General features: G+C 46.3%; 1 protein-coding gene across 17 annotated transcripts in view; it reads right to left on the reverse strand.

Annotated features, from left to right (window-relative positions):
• The window catches only part of GBF1 (golgi brefeldin A resistant guanine nucleotide exchange factor 1), a 193941-nt gene that overhangs the window by 164595 nt on the left and 9851 nt on the right, over positions 1 to 19495 (reverse strand). For 9 of the 17 annotated variants that reach the window (XM_008171366.4, XM_008171364.4, XM_065551567.1 and 6 more), the window contains exons 1-3: positions 12074 to 12214; positions 6681 to 6786; positions 5200 to 5266 (exon numbers count right to left, since the gene is read on the reverse strand). In XM_008171366.4, the coding sequence (XP_008169588.2) occupies positions 5200 to 5266; positions 6681 to 6786; positions 12074 to 12081 (181 nt within the window). In that variant the 5' untranslated portion in view covers positions 12082 to 12214. Of the gene's footprint in view, positions 1 to 5199; positions 5267 to 6680; positions 6787 to 11459; positions 11580 to 11949; positions 12314 to 19495 lie in introns of those variants that run through there. The other 8 variants (XM_065551571.1, XM_065551566.1, XM_065551569.1 and 5 more) reach the window with 4 other exon arrangements.

Here is a 19495-nt window from a genome sequence, read left to right on the forward strand (position 1 = left end):
AATGAGCAAGTGAGCAAGGGTGGGGGAGAGCGAGCGACAGAGGGAGGGGAATGGAGTGGGCGGGCAATGGGGCCTCAGAGAAGGGTGGGGCCTTGGGGAAAAGCCAGGGGCAGGGCAAGAGTGTTCGGTTTTCTGCAATCAGAAAGTTGGCAACCCTACTCCTCAGTCTTCTCTTCTCCAGACTAAACAAACCCAATTTTTTTTCAGTCTTTCCTCATAAGTCATGTTTTCTAGACATTTCATCATTTTTGTTGCTCTTCTCTGGACTTTCTAAAATCTGTCCACATCTTTCCAAAATGTGGTACCCAGAACTGGACACAATACTCCACGTGAGGTCTTATCAGTGCTGTGTAGAGTGGAAGAATTACACCTCTACCTCCATATAACGCTGTCCTTGGGAGCCAAAAAAAATCTTACCACGTTATAGGTGAAACGGCGTTATATCGAACTTGCTTTGATCCGCCGGAGTGTGCAGCTCCCCCCACCCCCAGAGCACTGCTTTACCACGTTATATCAGAATTCGTGTTATCTCGGGTCGCGTTATATTGGGGTAGAGGTGTACTTCTTGTGTCTTGCTTACAACACACCTGCTAATACAAAAAAAAAAAAAGCAATCATTCTGGGATGTAACAAGGTTACATTGTTGACTCATATTTAGTTTGTGATCCGCTATAACTGTTAGCTCCTTTTCTGGAGTACTCCTTCCTAGGCAGTCATTTCCCATTTTGTATTTGTGCAACTGATTATTCCTTCCTAAGTGTAGCACTTTGCATTTGTCCTGTTGAATTTCATCCTTTTTCTCCCAGACCGTTTCTCCAGTTTGTCAAGATCATTTTGAATTTTAATCCTGTCCTCCAAAGCCCTTGCAACCCCTCCCAGCTTGGTATCCTCCGCAAACTTTATAAGTGTACTCTCTATGCCATTGTCCGAATAATTTTTAAAGATATTGAATAGAACCGGAACCAGGACAGATCCCTGTGGAACCCCAACCATCATACCCTTCCAGCTCTATTGGAAACCACTGGTAACTGCTCTCCGAGTATGGTTTTCCAACCAGTTGCACACCCACCTTATATTAGTGTAATCTAGGCTCTGTCTCTAGTTTGTTTATGAGAAGGTCATGAAGCCATTCATGTTTGTAGTGCCTAGCAAAACAAGACTCCCAGCCAGACTATGACTTACATGAGCAAAACTATTTAATTTATTATTTTAGTAGAAATGTTCAGCTAATAAGCTTATCGCAGATTGCCTCCCAAACTTCCCCATGTGCCAAAAGCCCCAAATGCCCCCTACCCACTGCCAAGACCTCCTGTGTACCTAATATTTTTGTTGCAACTGTGCATCAATACAAAAATCTGCAGAACACTGAACAGCAAAAATGATGATTGAAAAGGTGAGAACATAAAATAAGCTAAACAGAAGAACAGCCATACTGGGTCAGACCAAAGATCCATCCAGCCCAGTATCCTGTCTTCAGACAGTGGCTAATGCCAGGTGCCCCAGAGGGAATGAACAGAACAGGTAATCATGAAGAGATCCATTCTCTGTCGCTCATTCCCAGCTTCTGGCAAACAGAGGTTAGGGACACCATCCAAGAGAACGCACTGGGTCTACTGTACTAACTGTATTATTCATTTTCAAATTATTAAAAACAGCTTTAAAAATTTAAATTCTGAGGCAGCTTCAGTTTAAGTTTCAGCACCAAATTACTGCAGAATCCAGGCTCATGTCACAAAGTTTAGGTCCAAGGAGTACAAGAGGCCTTTGCTATGGAAGTTACATGAACTTTAGAAATTTAACAAATCCCATGTTCTCCATCACTAATATTTCCCAATGAACAAGAGTCTCTTCTACAGACTCTACCCTTAGGAGTCTGCTTGAACACAGTTCCACCTGAAACTCTGCTTATCTTGTGAATAGATGGGCTCCCACAAGTTAATGGGGGCTTATTATTGTTGGTAATTCAGATTATGACTGTATTATGCAGTTTATCGACTCCTGAAGAGCAACCCTTTGAAGTGAAAATCTTGAGCTCCTGGAGGCAATGGGGTGCACCTCTACACCCCAGACCAGGGTATTTAAGCATTACAGTCAGGACAGAGTTAAATACCCACCAGCTCAGAGGAGAACAAAAGGTACTCCACTGCAACTTGCCTAACATTTACATTGCCTCTCTCTGCTCATTAAACAGGTTTTGGTTAAATAATGAACAAACTGTATTACAGATTCCGATGAGAATTCCAAAATTATAAATCAACTGGTAAAGCCCAGAGGAGAACGAAGGGAGTGGGAGGGAGGGAAGGATAATATTGACTAATATAAAGGGCGCAGCTTGACAGTGGATATTCCTGCCACACCTGATCAAACATGCTCCATGGGGGGAGGAAAGGGGGAGAGCAAGAAGGGAGATGGGACAAGGCAGTCTGAAATTTGCATCCGGAACAGATTAAAATGGATTCTTGGGGGACTGAGAAAATACATAATATATATTACTATAAATGCAAAACTGTACTAAAAGCTAACTCAAATGTCAAAGATTACAGCTTGAATAAATTTAAATATAAAAGCCATGTGCTTCCATGAGTTAATGAAAGAGACATGAAAAGAAAGGCTGGACAAGAACTAAGCTCTGGCCTCACTGCCCAGAGAAGGTGTTGGGCTTAGCATAGTAGTGGACATCCTTCAGCAGACTCCACCAATACTACAAAGCACTGCTTGGATTCCATCGCATGCCTAAGGCTCAGTCAAACTGGGCAAAGCATCTGTCTCCTAATCTCAGGCATTAAAGTCAGAGCAGTCACTGGTGCTGAAACTGCCTGTTTAGGAGAGCACCTTGTGATCAAAGTGAGATCACACTCTAATGTCATACACAAGCAGGCACTCTTGACACCACCATGGCAGAATGAACACAGGCCATTTTTGCGTAATCCCTCGGGAGCTCACAGGAAGCTTCTGGGTTACTCAGTGCATGGGACTCTCTCTTTACAATGAGCAATTAGTGGTTTGGATTGAATTCATTCGAGAGAAGCTATTGTGGACAGTGCCCAAATGTTCACCAAGCCCTGCCAGCTACTCATTGTGACTGTATGAAAATATCAGGACTCTCCAGTTCAATTTCGTTATTGCTTGACACACACCTTTTCTGATAATGTCTGTTACTCTAATTACTGCCAGGAAAGGGTTTCAGGAGGCCCAACTCAGAGAGAATCACAGCCTCATTCAAGTGAGAGCCATTGCAGTGGTAACATATGAAATCATTTCTTACAACCAAGGAATGGAGCAGAACATCCCTATCCTTTCAGGTGCTAGGCATACAGGGATTCCAGGGAGTAGTTCTTCCCATGGTCCTTAAGGCAATGGGTACGTTCATCCAAGTTAGATGATGACAAAAGGCTCCAAAGCATTTAAACGGACTTGCTCAAGGACTTTGGGTTCTGACATGATGCCTCAGAACCAAAACATAGTCGAGAAATTTAACCAGGCAGAAACTACCTACCTAAAATTTCTGTACTACAAGCTAACAGATTCTTTTTTAAGATCAAGCAAGTTCTCCAGGCACAGAGCAGAAGTCCCTATGCCTGCAGCTAGTCATGAAAAAGGAAGGAATTATAGCTCTCCACTGACTCACTCCTATAACCTCTCTTCAGTGCCGGGAGGTGATGCTCCTGGAGTTTCAATGAACACTGCTTTCTTAGTGGGTTCCTAAACTCAGTGCCCAAAGAGTAGCGAGCAAAGCCCACCAGTGGGAATGTGCAGAGACCAACTCAAAATAAGCTTAACATTCTTGTGGCTCTAGACAGAGTTCAGTAGCGAAGCAGCCATTGCATAATATTGCAAAGTTTGTTTCTCTGTTATGTTCAGTCATGAGACAATAGGATCTGGTGAGATCTAACAAAATGCACACCTGACTTGTGAGTCTGAGAGGGAAAGGCTCATGCCAACACATGACTAACTTAGAGTAATGCAACTGCCCTGACACTGTTAGTCAGAGAAGACATTTTGCTCCAGAAAAAATAAAGTTAGCAGGGCTCACATTCCAGAGAGCTATTGGCCCATTAAAGTGTACCAATGACCCATTCTGGCTCAGAATCAGGTCCTATCAGACTGTTTTATATGTACCATATAAGAGTGACCGGTCCTCTCAAAGCTCACGGAAATTAATCCACATAGGTTCACTTCCAGAAAGAAGGAAGAACAATAGTGAAATTCTAGCAATCATTGCAGGAACATCTATCACAGCTGCTGGCCTCCCTTCAGTGCAAGGCTAACCAGGGTTTCATCCCTGAACCCAGGAGATTTATGTTGAAATTGCAGTCTGTTTGCCATTAATTACAGGCAGCAGGTGACCAAACCTGCAGTCCTAAGAGATGGGAGATAGAAAAAAATCAAACAGTGGGAGTCTCCTTTCCAAGCAGAATTTTCCTGTCACTCATGACTACGTACAGGAACAAAACACACTGCTAGTGAAGGCAGGGAGCTGGACTCGATGACCTTTCGGGGTCCCTTCTAGTTCTATGAGATGGGTATATCTCCATATATTACTTGTCACAGCTTGGACAGAAAGACTACATATGTTAATGCACCGATCTCATATAATACTACAAACATACTGGATTATAGAGACAGATCAGGGTGAACAGAGAGGCATGGGTACAATGGCTACAGATTGCACAGAAATATATTTGAAGCGTCCCTCACATGTACTGTATAAACACAACACAATATATAAAAAACAAATGGTCAGAGGGTAAACTGTTTGTCTAAAGCTCAGAGCATATGGTCATGAAATAACTTCAAGGGGTCAGAGATTCATTAGCCAGTGCTACAGAAAAAGTTATAAAAGCAATACCATACATCAGAACAAGCAGGTATGCTAGACACCAACATTTCTCAGGTGGATGAAAGTCTAACAACACAGGCAAGATGTTTGAGTAACTGGTATAAGCACATAAATGGCATGAGATTAGTCATAAGCACGTGGACACACTCCCAGTAAAAAGGCATTTCCCCTATTTATGGACTGATTTACTATTTTCTATAAAGGGTGTTCGTATTAGTGCTTTTCCATTACTAAATATCTGAACCTTGGGTAAAGAGTGACAGTCATAAGATGCTATATTTGTGCCCAGGTACAGACATACCATATTTACACATTTTCTATTGTATATTCATACCTGCACAGTGCACATGTGCACTTACCGGTTATGTTATTTAGCACGTCTTTCAATAAACTAAAGCTGTGCAGCAGGGGATCCCGTTCTTCATCCTACAGGTTACACAAACAAAGGAAGCACTTAATGAGACAGATAGATACCTAAATCACACAGAAAAAAAGGTATGCAGGGTCCACAAAGATGTCTTCTCCTTTTAGTTTTCCTTCAGGACAAACCGTATTGAGAGATTTTCCAAAGAGGGGAAGATAGGTAGGTTGGGTTCATTAGTTTCAATCTCCCTATTCCATCAAGATCAGGGGAAAGTATTCAATTTTCCTTTACAATTTTCCACTGCTGTATAGTTTGGGGGTCAAGAGCAGAATGCCCTCTCAAGACTCAGCACTCTGTTTTCGCTGTACTGTCGTAAGAAAGAATTCTGATTTACTTTCCACTACTCAATAACGTTCAGGGTAGATATATGCCACATTAACACCCATAGCAAATCATTATGAACCAATTTAATCCTCAGAGTGTTTTATAATGGGAACACAACAACAATACTTGGCACTACAACAGTAACTTGAAAAAAGAGCCACTGTAAGAAAGTTACCAGAGTAGCTACTTCCTACAGCCATAATTTAGTATATCTATTTTTATGAGCACAGGCAGCGGTTCCTCCAAGCTGCATGCACATACAGCCACAACTCCTACTGGAAGACAGCAAACGCTAATGAAGGAATGCTTCTAAGAAGGCAAAAAGGCCTGCCGTTTGAGATTAAAGACATTTATGCTAGATTAGAACCATCTGTGTTTCATGTGCCATTTTACAGTGCATCGCAGCTATAGTACAACACATACACATTACACTGCTAAACTGAAATGCTGGCTGAGAACACCATGTGAACCAAAAGCTCGCATTAGTGATCTTTTAACAAATCAGGTTTTGGAATATTATTTCAGTCAATGGCATAGCTAGCAGTCACAAAACAGACATAAAAAGATAAAGTGACAATGTACCACACAAAGGATGAAAAATGCCCCATTTTTATTAACTTACTCTATGTCCCAAATTTACATTTCTTGGCTCTTGTGGTTTTAAACTGTCAGCCACGGCAGGACACAAAAAGCATGTAAAAATGATGCTAAAATGAAACAGGTAGTATTTTCAAACACTCCCTATGACACCAGGAGAGATTCCTACAAGGGTCTGAATAAAATGTTAAAGTGAGTGTGAGGATGTATAATCATATCCCCAACTCAGTCACTTTTCCAACCCATGGGGCAATAGATTTCCAGCTTCATCTCTCGGTGCTCACCAGTACAACATACATGCTTACAAGCACATACAGTTAGAAGGTCAAAGCTGTCTAAAGTAGCAAACCATAGCAAATTATTATTCCTGTGTAACCTAGAAAACTACTGTAGGGTGCTTTAGTTTGAGGAGACAGGAAGTTTAATAAAATCAAAGTTTACAGTTTCTAGGTTCTTCATAACACAAACAGATCTCACCAACCCAAGCAAACTTACCAAATGCGTGTGAGTATTCCATCGAGCATTGCGTTTTATGGCACCCACCACTGTATTGATTTCACCTTGGACAATGTAAATATTCTTATCCACCATCCTGACAGTCCTAACAAATAAAGAGAATCCAGGTTAATGCCTGGTTGTTCAAAATAAAGCACACTGAATCACCCAATGCCTTGGGCAGGAAATCAATCTGGTCCGCAGGTTTGTAAGGGACACGGTAGGGATGCAAATGACAAGCAAGAAATATTTGTAGAGTGTAGGTTAGTTACAGGAGAGTTCCCAATAGAACCATTTGGGTATATTCCCAGTTTTCCATGTGCAGACCAATACAGTTATTCTACTATGAGACAGACACCACACTTTTCCATATAAGCAGCTAGCTAGGTATATCTGCATTCAAAGCAGCTAGCTAGGTACATCAGGGGATAAGTGCAGTAATAAACAACTGCACTTGAGCTACCTGTCTCACTTATTTCCCAGTAACCACAAAAATTCCTGTTATTTATGTGTACAAGTTTACCCATGGTATAACATCATGCACATCTACGGTGCTATGTAAATACTGCAGCCCTATATAGTACAGGAAACCAGCCTTAGACTTCTTATTTGTGCCCTTTATATAGGCTACTGCTATTTGATTTGCCTGGGATAGCAGCTCCTTGGGATGCTAAACTTTTAAAAATTAAAACCATTTGTGTTAGATGTTGCTTTCACATGCACCTTAGGAGGAGGAAGAACACAAGCATGAAGTCAAGTTCAGGACAACATCAAGGAAGAAGTAAGGTTTACAGAATTGGACAGACCAAAGGGAGAGAAAATGGGAGCAGATAAAGGCAGAGATATAGTCCAAAACAGCCGGATGTCATGCAGGGCCTTGAATGCAGGGGTGAGAAGCCTGAATTTGATGTACTGAGATAGAAAGCCAATGAAGGGATTTGCACAGGGAGGGCTGAAAGAATGGTATGACTGGAGAAGCAGCAACATTTTTGATTGACTGTGAGGTACACAGAAGTGAAGAGGCATGGATAAAAGAAGACAATATTACAGTAATTAATGCTAGATATGACCCAGGCATGGACAAAGATAGAGAAACAGGGGGTGGTAAGTAACACACAGACTGATTAAGGTTATGACAAATAAGCAAAAGGACTGATCAGGAGACCAGAGTGACAGGACACCATGCCTGCAAACCCAGATGAGTAGGAAGTGTAAGGCTAGCCAAGGAATGAGGATGTATAGAGGGACTGGAAGCAAAGATGGGAGGTTTAATTTTTAATCAACTGAGTTTGAGACATCAGCAGAACAATTACAGAATTCATCAAATGCAGATACTTAAAAAGAAAAAGAAAAAACAGAGGATCTGACACTTTCTTATGACCCTGATAAGGAAGTTTTTTGCAGAATTTTGTTTGTAGAACTTTGAACAGGCAGGGTGATTAACAACCATTGGAACAAACTACCAAGGAAAATGGCAGATTCCCCAATGCAACACAGGATGCCTTTCTGGAAGATATGCTTCAAACAAGTTATTGGGCTCAATACAGAAGTAACTAGATGAAATTATATGGCCTATGTAATGCAGGAGGTCAGACTAGCTGACCTACTGGCCCCTTCTGGCTTTAAAAATCCATAAAAACTAGACACTTGTTAAATTTCAGCTACTTTTAAGGAATTGAGCTTCTTGAAGCAAAAGCTCATCCCTCCGAAAAACATATTCCTTTCTGGTGAAGGGTCTGTCTTCCTGAATCTAGCTCTACTCAGAATCACTGCCGCTTTATTCACATCTTTAGAGACAGCAGTGAAGCTATAACAAAAGTCATAACACTACCACTGCTAATATGCAGGAACATTATGAGTGGCAGCAAAAGTAAACATTGGAGTTATTCCCATGTGAATAGGACTTGAAAAGAGAGGAAAGGAGGAAGAAGTATTGAATCCCCCCAATAGTCAGTAGGCTGGGCAGTGTGGAGGGAGGAAGAAGAAAGTCCCTTACATGGTCCTCTTTACTGCAATAACCAAGTGTCTTCAAGATGGACACCATATGAAATAGTGCCCTATTCAGAGTACAAGGACATCCTTGAAAAGAAAAAGTCTTCTTCCCCACAGCAGATAAAGTGCTTCCCACCAGATGCTGTCCTGGACCTTATACAGGGGAGTCGCATCTTACACAGGGGTTAGTCAGCGCGTAAGGCAAAAATCACATATAGTCAAGCGCTCATTGAGTGGAATGGCGGGCGGAATCGCCCACACTACAGGTACAGTATTTAAATTGTTATTTTTCTCTCTTTTTTTTGTTTTGCTGAGCACATATAGTTAAAATCGTGTAAGTTAAATGCACCTATGATGTGACTCCACTGTAGGTGCCTATCTTATTTTGTATCAACCTCTAGCTAATAGGTCTAAATCCTGTGGATAGAATCAGTCTGAAATGTTTACAAGTTTCAGTTAGTATGTTCTTAGTATGTTCTTGTCTGCCAAATCATTCTGCTGATGAGAGCCTTCAGCAGTGCTCTCTAGCAGCCAAATGATCATCAATTGAAGTACCTGTGTGTGATCTTACATCATCAATTCCACATTCAAAAAGGCTTCAAATGTGTGCCATCAAAGGCATATGCTACTATCTCACACCCAGATGGAACCCTTGGTTACTCAATAGTCAAGTACATATGTACATCTCTTGGGTACAGACATCAAGAGTCAGGTGTACTATTTTGGGAAACCACTTCGAGTCCTTTTGGGAAGCTAGTGCCTTGGGAAATACGACCAAGAGATAACACCATCCTCTGGTTAAGCTGTTAGATTTCCATCAAGTCACCTCTTTCCATCACCTTTTTTGACCCTTACTGAATACCAGTTACCTGCAGACCCAATGCCAATGAAACCAACACAATGGACAGCAATCACAGAAATGGATCCAATCCACTTCTACAATTGGGAAAGGGGATTTAGTTCAAAACCAGGCTGCTGTTGAGCCAGATCTGCAATGTTCATAACAAGACAGTAGATCACCTATTTTGTGAATTAACTGGGTATTTGAAAGTTCATAAAATTAAACATTTCAAACTTACAGGACATATGGTGCATAAGTTAATTTATTAGTTTTTCACTGATATAAATGATAAATGTATACAGTATGCCTGATTTTTCTTTGTTGGATAGAACTGCATATCATCTTTGTCACCAAATCTCTCAGCCTTTTCAAACCTGTACAGCTTTTTGAACATTGGTTGAAGGACTGAAGTCACATTCGGCAGCAGAAAAATGACTTTGGTAGCAGAAAAATGGTTCACCTAACCAGTCATTCATAAGATTGATTTTCATAAAATCAGGGTTCTACTGTAATTTGAAAATTTCTGAGCAGGATGCAGTCAAGTCCCACTGCAGATAAACTGCTATTAAGGAATAAGATTAGGGAACATTCATCAGTCCACAAATCACATCAACAGTTCCTGCCTACTGCACAGCTAGCCAGACTACCTAAAAACCAAGTCAATACAGTGATATAGCCTGCACTTGCCTGTAAATCTTCATATAGAAAGTTGATTTAGAAGTCTAATTCACTTGAGCTTTTTACATACAGTATAATAACTGGGAGATGCAAGAGCTGAAACAGTTGAAGAACCTCCTCTTAAGGCTAATTCTCTGGACAAAAATCACAGAATCATAGATATGTAGGGCTGGAAGGGACCTCAAGAAGTCATCAGGTCCAGCCCCCTGAACTGAGGCAGGTCCAAGTAAACCTAGACCATCCCCATTGGACTGATAGGGATTTCATAACCTTCCTTAGGAGCCTATTACAGCATTAAACCACTCTTTTAGTTAGAAAGGTTTTCCTAATATCTAAAAAATAACACAGAAGAGTACTTTTATTAACCCAAGAGGTTTAGTTCTTATTTCACCATACTGTGCTACGGTCTGGTGACACAGAACAGACATTGTGACATTTATACTCGATGAGACAGTTTAGGGTGCTCTCAAAAGTAGTTGTAACATACTACTTGGTATAAGGGAGAGGCAAGAGTGGTATAACTCCTCTGCAGTGCTGTTGTAAGCCTAAATACAACAACACTGAGCTAGCATATGGGAACCAAGAAGTGAAACAGAATACCCTCTTTTAACTATCAAAACTGAGTGAAAAATAAAAATTAAACAGCATAAATAGTAGGATGAATGCTTTTTCTCTACTTACTTACGACTGATTAAACTGTCTTAGCTTTTACAGTTCAAAAAGTCTTGTGCTGATACTGTCCATTTAATAAGGCCACTGTCTTTGATCCTTCCTCCTCCAGCAATTAAAAAGGTTATCTAAATGTTGTGTAAAGTAGTCTTCACTTTCACTTTTTTTAAAATTACCCATACTCAATGAATTATTCATAACTGATCACTTCACGAAAGTCCCCTCCAACTCTTTCCAGCCTAAATAATCCTAGAGTTTAGAATTTAGCCATGTGTATATACCACCATCCTGCTGATTGACCATACTGCTCTTAGCTCAACCTTTTTAATCTGTGCTCCACCTAAATTAGGGGGAGGTGACTAGAACTAGACTGTCCTCCAGCTAGGATTGGGCCACATTATCGTATTTTACTCTCTCCCCACTGAACAATTCCAATCAGCTTTCTTAGAAGTGCTGTTACAACATGGGCAGACATTATCATGCACCTGACCAGTGACTCCAGGTCTGTCCCCTCCAGGGGATCCCATATGCAGAGAACCAATCAGTGTACAGGGCTGGTTTATATTACATTGGCCAGAGTTTGAGTAATCTGTGTTTACCTTTGAATGAATTTAATCCAAGGCAAAACTGACCCTGACCCCACAGTTATTTCTTGACACGTTCAGAGGGAAAGCACTTGGCAGATACATATGTCTCTGTCTCCTTGTAACCAGGGAGGTTCACACAAGAGAAAGATGAAGCGGGAGGGGGGGGGAAGGAAATCAAGCCTAAAATGGGATAAATATCACGGCATGAAATTGTGGCAACATGTCCCCACCCCCAACCTCCCATCGGCTGGGCCAGGATACACCTACACCACATACACACACAGGGTTGGGCCGAGCTCCCCTCCGCCAGCACCCTGCCCAGGACACACCGTCACACACACACCCCATGGCTGGGCCCGACACCCCACCCCCTGCCCAGCATACACCCAAAAACGGGGCCCTCACAGCTCACCCCGCCGCCACCGCCCTAGGGCCCAACCCGCCGCCTCGCTCCCGGGAGCTCCCAGCTCCGTCCCCAGCACGACCGCACACCCCTGCTCACCGGGACAGCCCACAGCCTGCCCCCGCCCGCGCTGTCGGGGCTCCCCCGGCCCCGACTCCCCACCCGCGGGATCTCCGCGCCGCGTCAATATCGCGATAGGGGCTCGCCACCCGTCACTACTGACCCCCGCATCCAAAATGGCGGCGCCTGTTGCTAGCGGACCGGCGGCTGCTTCACATATCGGGCCCGGGCCGGGGGGCGGCGACCGCGGAGCAGTGATTCCGGCCGGCCGAGGGCTGCGCGCGGGGCCAAGACAAAGCAAAAGCCAGTGGGGGACAAGCAAGAGGAACCGGCTGCGCTCTGCTCTCACTGACGTGGAAACGCACTCAATCTAACCCGCTGCCTGGTTACTGCACCGACGACCAAGCTCGTTGGCCAACCAGAACGTTAACCTGGCGTGGCAGTCGCAGAGTTACCCAATAATAACAAATCATTGAGCGAGGAGGCGGGATCCAAAGTCCAGCAGGCCAACGCCCCCACTGACATAGGGAAGAGAACCAATCACATGAAAGTAAATAGAGTTGGCAATAGAGTTCCCAATAGCGAGAACAGACTGTGCTTGGGAAGGCGGGACAATAGAGGGGGGTGAATCAAGTGTGGTAGATCTGCAGCAGTGTCCTGTACGATGCATTGTGGGTATACCGAGTGACACAGGAAACGACTAGGCAGGGAACAATTTCGCAGGACAGCGAGTGTAAAAGGTCCCAGGTCTCCCGGGGGTGGAGCTACTAGCCAGCGCTGCGCAGCGAGTGTGGCTCCCAGCCTGAGCCCAGGGGCGATGCAGGCTTAGCTGCCATCATACCCCGCGCGCCGCCAGCCAGAGCCCTTGGAGTGGGGTGAGGAGAGCTGGAGTCTGCCCCTGGCACTGCCTGCTGGATGGGTTGCTTCTTGCTGCCCACAGCCTCGCCCACCCCTTGGGCTGGCTCTTTAGATTGTAGCCACTTCGGGGCAGGGACCATCCCAGTGGGACCATACAGCACCTAGCACGCTAGGGTCCTGCTCTCACTTGGAGCATCCAGGGGATACAAAACTCCAATGAGTAACAGTTTCCAGCATTCACTACTTCATCCTACCCTTTGTTCTGCGTCATCTGGAGACAGCTATGCTGGCTTCAGGCCTCCAAGGTCCTTTGTTGTCAGACCCATAGCTAATTAAGCTTCTGTTTCCTTTTAAAGTCTCTCCTCTGTCCTTCTGCCCCCCCTCCCCAAAGAGCACCCCATAGCTCTTCAGCCTCTCAGGAACCCCACAATCTTTAAGCTCCCCCAGCTCGTCATCCCCACGGTCCTGACATTCTGACTCTTTCCAGTCCCCATCCCTACCCATTCCTGCTTCCAACAACCCTAGCCTTGATCAAGGAAAGATGGTTGTTTCTTGGTGCCTCCTCTCTCACCCAACCTTTTCTACAGTGAAGGGGCAGAGACAGAGCAGAGTCTGCTGCTGGTTGCAGTGATAAGGAGGCAGTAGTTTTGCTTCCCCTGCCAATGGGAGGCAGGATGGAGAAGTATTTAAAAACCCAGTTTAGGACTGGTAGCCTGCCTGGAAAGTTGGCGTGGGACCCAACAACACCTCTCCATAACAACTGGCTGCCACAGCTTCAGGGTAAATTATGCCTTAAGCAGAGTTGTAGCCCCTCTCAAGTTCAGACCCAAGGTGCAAAGCCTGCTTGTCTTCCTGTACCTCACTCTGGGTGCAACCACATGGTCCAGTCATTCAGACTGGCTCTCTGAGCTGCAGCCCCCCAGTTCCAAACCATGTTAGCTACACTGGCGCAGTGCGCTTTTGGCAACTGCAAGGTTCTCTTTGGGAGCTTGTGACAACATACGTTTGCAGTGACACAGAAACAGCATCTTCAAATCAACCAACGCATTATTTATTCATTCCTCAAATGTACAAAGAGCAAAATGTAAAAATAACAAAAGGCCAACCTCCCTGCATATTACTTACATCTTTGTAAGTTCCTCTCAGCAGGGCCGGCTTTAGGAAGTGCGGGGCCCAATTCAAACAGTCTTGACGGGGCCCCGGCAGGGATGACTAAAAAAAAAAAACACATGGAGCTTGTACTCACCGGGCCGCACTCCTAGTCTTTGGCGGAGGGTCCTTCACTCGCTCCGGGTCTTTGGCGGCACTGAAGGACCCGCCGCCAAAGTGCCGCCAAAGACCTGGAGCGCCGCCGGGTGAGTAAAAATTAAAAAGGTGCCTCTAGCCAGGGAAGGGATTCTCTGGCATTTGCCCCCCACTGTAGGCGTCCCTGCCACTGAGCGCGGGGCCCACTTAGGCGCGGGGCCCGATTCGGGGGAATTGGTGGAATTGGCCTAAAGCCAGCCCTGCCTCTCAGCCCCGCTAACTCCATCTCTGGCAGGGAGCAACTACCCTTGCTGCAGTTTCTAGCTCTGTGTGTTTGCCATCCTGTCAGCTTTTCACTGACATTCTGGGGGCTTCTCTTAACCTCTCCCACCCAACTCCCCTCCCTTTCTAGGGTCTTCGAGGTTTAGAAGCCCCTTTAATCTCAGCTTTTAGCCTTGGGAAGAGTAATCCATTGTAGCCTGGCTGGGGACAGATAGGGGTTTTTCCCCAATAAACACCATTTCTATTGTTTTCTCCAGGACTCTTATCTATGTCATTGTTTTACCTTTCATAGGTTCATACATTCTAAGGCCAGAAGGGACCACTGTGGCCATCTAATCTCACCTCTTGCATAACACAGGCGAGAGAACTGCCCCACAATCATTCCTAGAACAGATCTTTTAGAAAAACACTTAATCTTGATTACAAATTGTCGGTGATTGTATTGCCACCACAACCCTTAGATGAAGGTTTCTAAAATCAGAGGAGTGAAGTTCTGGAACAGCCTTCCAAGGGAAGTAGTGGGGGCAAAAGACATATCTGGCTTCAAGACTAAGCTTGATAAGTTTATGGAGGGGATGGTATGATGGGATAGCCTAATTTTGGCAATTAATTGGTCTTTTATATTAGCGATAAATATGCCCAATGGCTTGCAATGGGATGTTAGATGGGGAGGGATCTGAGTTACTACAGAGAATTCTTTCCTGGGTGTCTGGTGAGTCTTGCCCACATGCTCAGGGTTTAGCTGATCGCCATATTTGGGGTCGGGAAGGAATTTTCCTTCAGGGCAGATTGGGAGAGGCCCTGGGTTTTTTTTTGCCTTCCTCTGCAGTGTGGGGCATGGGTCACTTGCTGGAAGATTCTCTGCACCTTGAAGTCTTTAAACCATGATTGAGGATTTCAATGGCTCAGACATAGGTTTGATACAGGAGCGGGTGGGTGAGATTCTGTGGCCTGCGTTGTGCAGGAGGTCAGACTAGAATCTAGATCGGGGTCGGCAACCTTTCAGAAGTGGCGTGCCGAGTCTTCATTTATTCACTCTGATTTAAGGTTTCACATGCTGGCAATACATTTTAATGTTTTTTAGAAGGTCTCTCTCTATAAGTCTATATATTATATAACTAAACTATTGTTGTATTGTAAAATAAACAAGGTTTTCAAAATGTTTAAGAAGCTTCATTTAAAATTAAATTAAAATGTTGATCTTATGCCGCCAGCCCGCTGCTGGTCTAGGGTTCTGTTCACCTAGGCTGGCAGCGGGCTGAGCGGGGCGTGCGGCCAGGACCCCGGCCGGCAAGGGTCTGGCAGCCAGAACCCCAGACCGGCAGCAGGCTGTGCGGGGCCGGTGGCCGGGACCCCACAGCCACTGCCGCTCAGGGGTTCCATCCGCCGGCTCCTGCCAGCCGGGATCCTGGCTGCCGGAGCCGCTCAGCTCACTGCCGGTCTGGGGTCCCGGTCCTGCCCATATACAGTGGGTACCTACCTTCTCCCTGGTTCTGGCCCATTCTCTTCCTCTCTCTGCACTGAGCTGAGGGTGGGAGTGCACAGGGCTGGGGGTGAAGGGTCTGGCCAGGAGCTAGAATGAGGGAGGGGGCTCAGGGTTGGGGCAGGAGATTTGGGTGTGGGGCACTTACCTGGTGCGAGGGGTGCAGGTGGGAATGTGGTAGGGGGTGCAGGAGCTCTCGTTTGGTGCTCAGGGTGGCGGTGGGGATGTGGGGGGTACAAGAGTCAGGATGTGGGGGGTGCATAGGGTGTGGGGGTGCTGGGTATGTGGGGGGTTGCAAGAGTCAAGGCAGAGGGCTGGGGGCATGTGAGGGGGTGCAGGTGTCAGGGTGGGGGGGGCTGGGTATGTGTGGCGGTGCCAGAGTCAGGGCTGGGGTCATGGGGGGGTGAAGGAGTCAAGCAGAGGGCTGGGTGTGTGTGAGGGGGGTACAGGGCTCAGGGCATGGGCCTGGGGGGCTGCGGGGCACAGGGCTCAGGGCACAGGCCTGGGGGGCATGCGGGGCTGGAGGTAGAGGTGTGTGAGGGGGGGTCAGGGCTCAGGGCAGGGGGCTGGATGTGTGTGAGGGGGGGTCAGGGCAGGGGCCTGGGTGTGTGTGGGGGGTCAGGGCAGATGGCTAGGTGTGTGTGAGGGGGGCAGGGCTCAGGACAGAGGGCTGGGTGTATGTGGGGGGGTCAGGGCAGAGGGCTCCCCTCACTCCTGCGGCCCCCAGCTGGCTCACCCACTCGGGGCCTCGCAGCATACCGCACGAGCGCAACTAGTGCTCCCCAGCGAGAGAGTCCCCTCTGGCTGTGTCTGGAGGAGCCGCTCCAGGCGCGGTATGCGAGCTCCTCGCCCCAGGGCTCTCTGGCCACCACCGATTCCCGCTCGCCTGCACCTGCTGTGCGCTCAGCACCACCGGGCCGCAGGGCTCTCCGCTCCTCCCAGCAAGTACCGATCCCTGGCCGTGGCCGGGCGCCTCCTCCCAGGGATGCCCAGCAGCCATCGCTGCTGCCACTACCGGCCTCTCCCGCCTCCACTGCCCCTGCTTACTGCCGCCAGGAGTCAGGACTGGGTCCGGCAGAGAACCCACTCCCCCGGCGCGCCACCAATCCACCATGGCCAGCTACACCAAGGCGGCCCAGGTGAGCGGGCCCCCTCCGCACCCCCAGGCAGGGCTCCTCGCCGGGTGAGGGGACGCGGGAGCCCACGGGCAGGCCACTGAGGCGGCTCCTTTCTGGGGCGGTGTGTCCTCGGGACTTGGGCAGGCAGCAGCGTGCCATTAAAAATCAGCTCACATGCCATCTTTGGCACACGTGCCATAGGTTGCCAACCCCTGATCTAGATGATCATAATGGTCCCTTCTGACCTTAAAGTCTATGATTCTATGATTGTTCCAATGGTTAATTATCCTCACTGGTAAAAAAAATTATGCCTTATTATTTCTAGTGTGAATTTGTCTAGCTTCATCTTCCAGCCATTGGATTTTGTTATATCTTTGTATGCTAAATTTAAGAGCCCATTATCATTTTTTTGTTCTCTGCGTATGTGTAACCAAGTCACCTTTCACCCTTCTCTTTGAGCTAAATAGATGGAACTCCTTGAGTCTGTCACTATAAGGCCTGTTTTCCCACCCTTTAATCATACAATCACTTCCTGCTTAGTTCCTTTAACAATCTCTATTGATCTAACTCCCAGCAGTCAGGCAGGTTAATATCAAAGAGATAACCTGAGGGGAATATGATATCTATAACAAATATACATAACTCCCCCATTCTCCACGCCAGCTTCCTTCTCAAGGATTCCTGCCTCCAGAACTGTTGGTGCAGTTCCTGAGTTGGCCAGAGGAGCTATGGGCTACCTCTGCAGCACACTCCTCCCAGCCTGCCTGGGAGCAAAGGGCTGGGCCATGCTGAATTTAACAATGTACTTAGATTGTATACCCTTTGGGCATGGGCAAACTTTATTCCGTGTGTACAGTGTCTAGCATAATCAACGCCTGGTCCAGGACTAGGGCTCCTAAGAACTACTGCAATAAAAATGTTTTTGAATGCACAGTGTATCACTGACAGTAATTTGACATTCAGACACACTGCTTTATAATCACAATTTTTCATATAATTCAACTTTGGGGGAGAGGGGATTATGAAGCATTTGCAATATTGCAGTGGTGGCTACAGGCCAGCTAGATTGGGACTCTGTTTTGCTAGGCGTTGTGCCCTGCTCCAGAGATCTTACAGTTTAAGCCAAGACAACAGGTGGATCAGACTAGCAAGCAGGCTGGGGGCGGGGGAAACAGGATGTGCAACATTTAGCCAGTCAGAAGCAGTAATCACAACTCTACCTGCCTAGCCATATTTTTGATGAAGAACCAAAGTTTTTGGAGAAGACTCTGAAGCATAGGCCTTCCCTAGTTAGCTGGGCCCTGATCCAAAGGTTGCTAAAACTTCTCCCTATTAGGTGACCAAAGCAAAACTTTTCTTCTCTCCAGGGAGTGACCTCCACCAAGGCTGACTGCAATACCCTCCCATGACTTAACCAGCAGGGGCACGCAGGGGACTGGGTCACCATTTCCTTCTAAGCCCAAATGCATCAACCCTCATAAAACCTCCTGAGTATTGCCTGCCTGAGAATCAGAGGGAGAACTTCAGATCCATTGAAAATGTACTTAGGACACAATTACCCTACTTTTAAGAACACTCCAGTTCTGGCACCCTCTGACCAGGGAACCTGCCTTTCCAGGGGTGTACCACCCATTTAAGGGACAGTCCAGAGCTTATGGCCAAAACATTCTAGCATCTATCATGAAGACCTACCCCGTGCTGGGGCAGGGTCTATAGAAACTGGAAATGGAAACTGAGCAGGGTGGGGACTAGAAATTATGCTGTTCGTTACAGGTTGCTAGTCTGGCCTATGCCCTAGAGATTTTAGTTTTCTGCCTCTAAATTTGGTTGCTCTGCCTCAAGGTTCTGAGGTAAGGCTCTTATGGACTGAGTTAAGTGGCTCCACCCCTGACTTTATGCTTAAGGAAAAGGCAGGAAGTCTGTCTGCCTTCTAGAACAATAAGAACATTAGGCCGTCTGCTGGCTGGTGTGAGTTTGGAGGTCTTTCTAAAGTGGACATTGATTCTGTTGTGAGTAGTTCAATTTGGCCTCCCCATTCTTGCCTTCTGTACACTGCCTCAACATGGACGGCAATGAGAATATTTAGAAACTTGCAGAGCTACAAGTTTCAGGCCATCAGTGGTAATTGCCACCAGCAAGAACGTCAGTGTTCCAACCAAGAAGGGTGGAATAAGAAACAGTATTTGCTAGTGACCTGAGCATAGACCAGGGACTCCTAACACTGAACCCGGTTCTTTCTGTGGCCTTAGGCAAGTCACATAACTTCTCTGTGCCTCAATTTCCTCATTGTAAAACAGACATCAGAATACTGACCTACTGCAGAGGGGTTGCAAAGGTTAGGTAATGAATAGAGTTCTCAAGACAGAGGGTCAAATGCTGGCCCTTGGCTCCTTCCCTTTGGCACTGCTCCAGCAGCATAAAGGGGACAGAAAGATGTTTCAGTGAGGTGGCGGTGGATTTCCCCCAGCCATATGTGAATTCCCAGCTGACACAGTCAGCTTGGCCAGTTTTGTGCCACCCACTCCTGGTGCTATCCAACCCCAGTGATGGGGGCATGGTAGGGGTGTGGCTGGAGCATGCTGAACTTGAGTCTGCAGTC

This window comes from Chrysemys picta, chromosome 7 (assembly GCF_011386835.1).
Source record: "Chrysemys picta bellii isolate R12L10 chromosome 7, ASM1138683v2, whole genome shotgun sequence".
NCBI lineage: Eukaryota > Metazoa > Chordata > Testudines > Emydidae > Chrysemys > Chrysemys picta.